A 9,419-nucleotide genomic window follows, 5' to 3' on the forward strand; every position below is an offset into this window, starting at 1 on the left:
CATATATATTCCATGTTGGAACCACTTACTATTGCAGGTGCCTAACAGATATTATCTACATTGACTCAAATGATGTGAGAAATAATTATTGCTTTTTCCCAGTTTACTTCGAGCTGAGACTCTGAAAAAATGAACATTTTACTAACATTATATCCAGGTTAAATGATATGGTCCTACATCTACATAATCCTTTAAATAAGAACAGTTTCATCAGAAAACAGCTTTAATTTAAAATTTTCCATTAATAAAAACATCCTTATCTATCTACATTCGAAAGTAGTTTGTCCTAAATTTTATCTGGCACTTTCCAGTAGAACTCTCAGAGTATTAATAGCCTTGACTATGCTGCTGTGTAGTTCTCAGATGTCTTGGATTTCTCAAAGCCTTACTACTATCCATCATCAATAAAATTAATAACATATCCTTCCTTTTTTGATTCTTAGGAGTGTTTCAGGATGAATCAAATACAATATTGGAAGTAAAGGTATATGAACACCAATGAAAAATAAATTTATTTTAAAAAAAAAGGAAGTAAAGGTATACTAAAAGTCTACATTATAAATTTAAATTTTGCTGAGTCATGTCCCTTTCTAAACACTGAAGATAACATGGAACACATGAAGATGGAGAATTACTCAGTTGTGACTGAATTCTTTCTGGTGGGACTTTCCCAATACCCAGAGCTCCAGCTTTTTCTGTTCATGCTCTGCCTCATCATGTATGTGATAATTCTGCTGGGAAATAGCCTCCTCATCATCAGCAGCATACTGGATTCTCGCCTCCACACCCCCATGTACTTCTTCCTTGGGAATCTCTCATTCCTGGACATTTGTTACACATCTTCTTTTATTCCTACAATGCTCATTTTATTTAGGTCTGAAACAAAATCTATCTCCTTCATTGGCTGTGCTCTACAGATGGTAGTCTCCCTTGGGTTAGGCTGCACTGAGTGTGTCCTCCTGGCTGTGATGGCCTATGATCGGTACGTGGCCATCTGCAACCCACTGAGGTATCCCATCATCATGAACAGGGTGCTTTATGTGCACATGGCTGCGTGGTCCTGGATCATAGGCTATCTGATCTCCCTACTGCAAACAGTCATGACAATGATATTGCCTTTCTGTGGGAATAATGTCATTGATCATATTACCTGTGAGATCCTGGCCCTTCTTAAACTCATCTGCTCAGATATCACCATCAATGTGATTATTATGACAGTGGCAAGTATTGTTATACTGATGCTTCCTCTACTGTTAATTTTCATCTCCTATGTTTTTATCCTCTCTTCCATCCTGAGAATTAATTCTGCTGAGGGGAGAAAGAAAGCTTTTTCTACCTGCTCAGCCCACCTGACTGTGGTTATCTTGTTCTATGGTTCAGCCCTTTTTATGTACATGAAGCCCAAGTCAAAGGACACAAACACTTCTGATGAGATCGTCGTGCTGTCTTATGGCGTGATAACGCCGATGTTGAACCCCATCATTTACAGCTTGAGAAATAAGGAGGTGAAAGAGGCTGTGAAGAAAGTCCTGAGCAGACACCTACATTTATTGAAATCATGAAAGGCCTAAGGCACATGATATCCTAAGTGGGGAAACAGATCTTGTCTTTTGTATTCAAAGATGAGTCTGCAAAACCTACTGTCATGATAACTTGTATGTTTGCAAAGCCAAATATTGGACTCCCATTCTTTTCAGCATAAAATGTTCATGTAAATCTTCTAAATAGTGCCTTATCTGCTGGGTTTCCAGCCCTAAACAGGTTTGCTAATTGCTCCCATGAAGGTCATGATGCTGTTCATCAAGATGAATCAATCTCTCAACCTCAATCTCTCTAAATCAATTCCTCTGTCTCTCTCTCTTCCCTTATCTTTTTTCATTTCCCCTCTTCTCTCTCTTCCATATATATGCTTTCCACTTCTTCCTTCTCTCTTCTCTCTTTTCTCAGTGTCTGAAGTTGGATATCTGTTGTTTTTGTTATGCAATATCACTTAATAATATCACTACATAGTTTGTAGATCTGTACAATATACAGAAAATTATATAGATTTTTCTTTTGACAGACCAATAGTTCCCATCTCTCAATCCATATTGTACAGGGTGGGACTGTCCTAACCCTCTGAAAATAAGCATGGAAACAGGGCCTGCTAAAGATTAATTAACTTTTTTTTTAAGTTTATTCCTTTAATCATAGTGATTGGTATAGTTTAGCAAGTGACCTGAATCAGGCTAATCAAATACAATCCTAAAAGTGCTGCTTCAGTGTCAGAAAAAAAACGTATTCTTTCTGTAATAATCTCTAAGCACAGAGAATGTAAACGTAGAGCTCCTGCTGGTCATCCTTGTCAATTTGTGGGAAAGACTGAGAAAGAAAGTAGAGCTGAGATAGAGAATGTGCCTGACGATGCCATTCTAACTCCTGATACCAACAATGACTAGGATCAAACTCACCTCTGCACAGTTTATTTATACGAACCAAATTTGTATTTTGTGCAAATAGGTTAGATTTTACCACTTATAGCCATGTAAATCCTAATTACTATATCCTCTTGCCTCATATCCCCTTCTAGTTATGGAGGGCATAGTCAAACTCAGAGGGAGACTGGAATGGTGATTGCCAGGGGCTGGAAGGAGAGGAAAACAGCAAGGTATTAGTCAAAGGGTACAAAGTTTTGGTTAAACAAGATGAGTAAGTTCTAGGCACATACTGTATAACATGGTACCAACAGTTAACAACACTTTAAATTATTGTATACTTCAAATTTTTCTAAGCGGGTACATCTTATGTTAAGTGTTCTTACTGCAAAATAATAATAATAAATAAGAGGGTGGGAAGAAACGGAGGTGATGGATTGGTTTGTGGCACATATTGTGAAGGTTTATGAGTATATACTTATCTCCTAGTTCATCAAGTTGTAGACATTACTTATGTACGTCTATTTGAAAGTGCAAACTAACTGAAAACCAGGAGAGAAAGATGGATTTTACTTTAAACAATAAAGAGTACATACTAAAGTTCTAATAAAGATAAAACTAATCAATAGGATTAAAATATGAGAAAGGTAGCTACTTTGGGAGACATGAGACAGGGAAGACTGGAAGAGACATTAGGGAACTCGTCTAAGGTTATGCTAATGATCTATATTTTGATAAGAATTTAGATTACACAGGTGTATGCATTTTGTCAAAACAGTACATTATTTGTGCATTTATACAAATTCTAAATAAAAATAAAGACTGCAATTAAACATTTAATTCTAGTTAACAATAAACTCATTAATGATATGCATACTGAGGGAGAAGTGTATTGAAATCTGCAAAGTGCTTTGAAATGCATAAAAATGAGATAGATTGAAGAATATAGAGAAGGATAGATCATAGATATATAATAAGCAAGTTTAGTAAAATCTTAATGGTAGTGGTCAGTGGATAGATAAATGAGTATTTATTCTAAAATTATTTCAATCTTCCCTTATGGTTGAAAATTTTCATAATAAAATACCAGGAAAATTTTACACAGAACTTACCAGGGACATAGCTCTTGAATGAATGATACAGTAAAGACAGAGAATAAATCAAACATGCTGTCCTTATAAATTCCCTTAAATTTTGTTTAGGAAAAAGCAATACTACTTTAAAAGGGAAAATTTGTTAAATTTTAATAGTTCCTGTGAAACTTAATTTTCTATATGATCTGTACTCAGAGCTTTAATTGTTATTCCTGGGGGATGGATACAAAGAAAGGACAGGGAAGAAAAGAAATGTATCAGAAATTTATAAAAATCAGAACCAAAGATAATGAGAAAAAAGGAAAACAGCAAATATCTTTAGCAGGATGTTTTATCTGCATGATTCTTTCTTCTGTTTTTAGCTATTTCTGAGGGACTACTAGTACCATGCATGTCAGATTGTATAGACCCTAACAAAAGGAATTTGGTTCTACAGCCTTTACTCTTTAATTCACCCTCTTCCATACCCTTAAGTCCATGAAGAGGTTTTTGAAAATGGCATTCCTCTATAACAAAGTTTCTCAATCTTGGCACTATAGATATTTTGGGCTGGATAATTCCCCATTGTGGGAAGCTATCTTGTGTATTATAGGATGTTTAATAATACCCCTTGACTCTACACACCAGATGCTGGCAGCCCTGCCCTCCCTATCCCCCCCCCCATATGTAACAACCAATAGTGTCTCCACACTCTATGACAGGTCCCAAAGGGGCAGAATCACCAGTTGAGAACTCTACTATACATCCACAAGAAAAATTCTCTCTAAATCTTGTAACATTCTTAAAACAACCAAGTTGCCTAAACTTTCACATTTCCCAGAGCCATTTCTGATCTGAAACCTTAATATTAAGAGGTTGAAGTTCAACTCAAACAATATAATAAGCTATACACTGGCTGAAAAAAAAATGAACTTTTTTTTCTTAGGCTACTGATATTTTCACACCAGATGTGGCAGGAATAATGACTATAAATATCAAAAATTAAAGATTAGCGACAACATAAATAGTTGTAGCATTTTACTAAAGAGTCTATTGACTATATATGCTAAAAAGCATGAGATTGTTTCCAAAAGGAAATGAAACTTTGGTCAATATGATGAAGATTACTACTGGTATTAGGGGTGAAGGGATTACTGAATATAAATTTTATGCCTCTGATTCAAAGTTTTACATTTCAAAGCACTATTTTTTCTTTTGAGTATGCCATGCAGTCTAGATTTTGTTATAATTAGTAAGTACACTTATCTCAAATTCTAAAACATATAAAAGTATATTTAAATCTATATTTAACAAATCTGTAATAATTTTAAAATAAGGCAAATAATTTTCTAAAATCAATATTTGATTATTCTAATACATGTTTATATTAAGGAAGTTATAAGAGTAAAGTCAGTGCCCAAAAGGGAACCATGGATGTTAGTCAAGAATAGTATGATGCCATTTCTGAGAATATTTATTATTATTTAAAAATAATGAAAAACAGATTTCTCTTAATGGAGTGTATATATCATGAATGAGGGAAAAAAGCCCAAATAAATGGAATAATATCTTCAAATTATTCATGGAAAACAACTAAAAACCTATTATTCTACACCAAACTAAACTACCTTTCAAGACAAAAGGCAAAATAAAGATACTTTTAGACAAAGACTGAGAGATTTTACCACATGTAGCACCTCACAAAGAAAAAACTGCATTCAATTGAAAGGTGTGGAATGAAAAAAATCATAGTAAACAAAGAAATAGATATGCAAGTAAATTTGAATTGTCACTAGTTTCATTTAAAAAATAGCAACAATTTGAGGAACTTAAATACAAAGTAAAAATGACATTTTAAACATCAACAACATGGAAGATAATGTGAAGAATCAAAAGTCAAACATAAACATTTTAAAGTCATACTATTCAGAAGGATTGCAGAGATATTAATTAGAGGCTGTGCTAAGTTAAACAAGCATCATTAAAAAACTAAGGGAACCCATAAAAACAATAGAAATAAGACACAGAACTTCCAAATTTATTAATAAAACAGAGCAAAGAAAATTTCATCAATTCAATAGAAGGCATGAGAATTATTAAAAAAAAGAGAAAGAAAATTTCAAAAGCATAGCAGATTAAAAACAAACAAACACAAACAAATGAGGATAAAAGAATTAAAAGCATAAGAATTCACATTAAATGTTACAAAGGCACTGTTTGGAAGGTATCAACTGATATTGTGCAGAATGACCTTCATCTGTTTTCAAATGTGACCCTTCACCTTTCATCCCAGCAGTAAATGCAATTAACCCAGTGATTTTCTATGTACAAGAGAAATTCTTAAAATATAACATAGAAAGTTGGAAAGTAATGTGATGGAAAAATATGTACCATATCAACACCAATCAAACGTAAGCTGTTGTTTCTAGCATATCAGGATAGAAGGACCTTGAGGCAAAAAGCATTACCAGGGAATTTATCAGAAAGAAAAAATAGTCCCTATTCATTTTACCACACAGCTTCAATATAAACACCTATGAGTACTGAAAGATTATAAATCTACAATAAAAAAGGGATAATCCAATATCTGTCTTAAACTATTAAGGGAAGCAATAAAATACATACACACACATTTATATAAAATTTTGCATTCTGATAGGAGAGGATATTTTTAAATATGAATGAAATATATGAAAACTAACATATTAGGAAGGAAGCAAGTCTAAATGAATACTAAAGAATAATATTCAAATCTCAACAATGGTCACAATACAGAAAACATTAGAAATAAATATGGAAAATATAACCATCCCCAAAATGTATTTTAAATCTGAAAATTAGAGTGCTCGCTTCGGCAGCACCTATACTAAATCTGAAAATTAGAAAATGCACTATTAAATAATAGGTTAAAAACAGAATCTTAAAATAATTCCAAACTATTTTAAATTAATGGTAATAAATTAGTATAAAATATTAAAGGACATGAAAGAAAATCTAAGTGAATTGTGAGGCTTTATATTGCTCATGTTAAAAAATTTTAAATTAAATATATTCATTTGCCCCAATTTTTAAAATCTCAGTGTCATTTCAAACAAAATGAAGTATGATTTTTTACATGTGTCAAGTTGATCCTAAAATTCATGTAAGTGTAAAGAGCCAAGAATAGCCAAGACTATGCCATAGAAAAAGAAAGACAGAATCACTATGCCAGACATCAAGAATGATTATAGAGCTATAGTACATCAGACAGTGTGGTATTGGTTCATATAAAGACAAGTCTATCACAGAGCGGAGAATCCAGAAATATCTTGACTATATATGGAAGTCAATATATATCCCAAATAAACTGGTATTTCATATAAAATAGCATTATTAATTGAGGGAAATGGAAACTCCAGCCCAACTATGCCCAAAATAAACTTGAAACAAACTAAACATTTAAACTAAAAAAAAAAAATCCACAACTATAAAACATCCAGAGAAAAATTAACCACATGTTATATAATTAAAATACAACTGATTGTTCCTCTGTTAAAATTATGTGTTCCACCTACTTATTTCATTGTATAATTACTCTAGATGAGCTAAACTCTCCTTGCTAAAGTGAGTGTTTCCCTAACTAAAGCCTATGCAATTGTGGAAGTGCTGGAAAAAAGATAAATGTAAAGAGACTTAAAACACTAAAACCTGGCTTTTACTCACAAAGAATTGACAGTGGGGGAAGCTCGGTTTCCAGTCCTTCCAACGTTGTCATTATCTTCAAAAAGCCCAAAAAAAGGGAAAAAAAAGTGGAAATTGCCAAAAATCTAACAGGAAACAGCTTCATTTCCACTTGTTTCATGTGTTCCCCCCATCTGTTTACTATGTAAAAAAATACAATATTCATTAAAAGTGTCTAATAAGGGTGCCTGGGTGGCTGTCAATTTAGTGTCTGCCTTGGCTCAGGTCATGATCCCAGGGCCCTGGGATCAAGCCCCAAGTCTGGCTCCCTGCTGAGCAAAGAACCTGTTTCTCCCTATCCTTCTGCTGCTCTCCCTGCTTGTGCTCTCTCTGTGTCAAATAAATAAAATCTTTTTAAAAATAAAATTAAAATTAAATTAAATTTAAAATGTCTAATAACATGAGAAAATACCACAATATATTAATTTTAAACAGCAAGTTATAAAACAGGAAATGCATTGTGCTCTCAAGTTTTCACTTTGATTATAAAAATAATCAAAATACCAATAGTCATATCTGAAATTGTAGGTGACTTTCATATTATCCATTAGGCTTTTCTTAATTTCCCAAATTTTCCACAATGAATAGGTATCATTTCTATAATCAGGTAAAAAATTAACTCAAAGAAGAAAGAAAATTGCTTTTTAATATGTAAGGCACAATTGAGGTCTTTTGAACATTATTTCTAATGTATTTAAAAGTTATTATCTTTAACAAGATTTAAAGGTTCAACTTTAAATCACTTCTGGGATTACAGAGTCTCTTGGAAGAAAACAAAGGAGTATTTAAATTGGCTACCAGAGCCAAGGGTGTGCCCTCTGGAATGTTTAGGGCCTAAAGGTTAGAGTACTTATGTGGCACCTTGACTAACTATTGATACAAACTTATAACATGAATCTCTATTGGGGATGAAAGCTTTATTTTTGATCTGCCCCCTTACCACTACTAGCAGTCATCTGGAGCTGTGGGATACCTGCCTGGGTGTTCTAACAGCATGACTACAGCTTTAAGAGAAGATAGCTAAGATTCTTACTAATCTAAGTAGGAATATCAGCAGTAACTTCTGTATGTAGACAGAAAAAGCGAAATACTAGAGAAAAGGAATGTTTGTGTCTAAAATTGGCTTGTTTTGAAGACTATAGTCCCAATAAACCATGCTATCTCTTGTGAATGGAGAATTTGAGGATCCTACGCTGATGTATAAATAAGGTAGACTTAAAAAGAGTTGGGGAGAGGTTTTCGTTTTGTTTTGTTTTTTTTCCAGAAAGGAGAGAAGATAAGGGAGTTAATTCTGAATCACTTATTTTATTTGAATATAAGAGTGAAAATCTTGGGAAAGAAGTATTGGTGGGTGAAGGAAATATCTTGAATACTTATGAACATTACTTTAAATTAGTTGTTTCTCTTTACTATGGAAAATAAAAAACAGTAGACTGGGAGTTCATATTAAATTGACATGCATTGTCCCCTCCCTCTGTACCAAGATCTTCCAAGTATCTTATGTTAATTCTCATAATAATTCTACAAAATAAGTACTGTTACCTCATTCTATATCATGTTCATGTTGTCTTGCTCAAGGTTTGTACAGCTATTAATCCACAAAGTCAAGACTGAACTCTAGATCCCCTGACTCTAAGACAACTGTTCTTTCATTTAAAATATAATACCTTTCTATAAAGACAACTTACTAGCAATAAGAATGAAAGCATAAGAGGACTTGGGGTACAGTAGGCTTCCATGGCATAGCCCTAGAAATTATTTGATAGTATGTTCTAATATTCCCAGAAGTGAGCCTATGGGTCCGACAGAGGCTCCTACAAGATAAGAGCTTAAAGCTTCAGCTGTGCTACCAGCAATTTGCATTGGTACTCACAAAGCAATGTTAATTTAAAAAAAAAAAAAAAAAGGTAATTCTCAAGGCCCCATACTGAAAAAGGAGAAGAGGACCTCTTTCTAATTCACCCAGTATTGCTTATTATCAACACCTTTTAGAGCTCCTGGAGGGTCATTTCCTTGGACAAGCATTGAGAATCTCCTGCCAGAGATGTTATTATACAGAACAAAGGTGCTTTATAAACAGTAGGAAAAACTGGATACAATAAAATGTAATATTTAGCGCTGAAAATGTCTTCTGAAGGAAATCTTCCATGGTAAGTGTGCCATACTCTGCTTCAAAAAGTTATTTGGGTTAAAATCAGTACCTGTTTGGATG

At 33.4% G+C, this 9,419-nt stretch overlaps 1 protein-coding gene across 1 annotated transcript; it reads left to right on the top strand.

Moving 5' to 3' along the window:
• The first annotated feature begins 611 nt into the window (after positions 1-611).
• On the top strand, positions 612-1,562 carry LOC112650386 (olfactory receptor 13D1-like). The gene has a single exon (XM_025433113.2). It carries the CDS (start codon positions 618-620, stop codon positions 1,560-1,562), a length of 945 nt encoding a protein of 314 aa, XP_025288898.2. The 5' UTR covers positions 612-617.
• Positions 1,563-9,419: the final 7,857 nt, after the last annotated feature.

The sequence above is a fragment of the Canis lupus genome, chromosome 11, assembly GCF_003254725.2.
Source record: "Canis lupus dingo isolate Sandy chromosome 11, ASM325472v2, whole genome shotgun sequence".
In the NCBI taxonomy this organism is placed as follows: domain Eukaryota; kingdom Metazoa; phylum Chordata; class Mammalia; order Carnivora; family Canidae; genus Canis; species Canis lupus.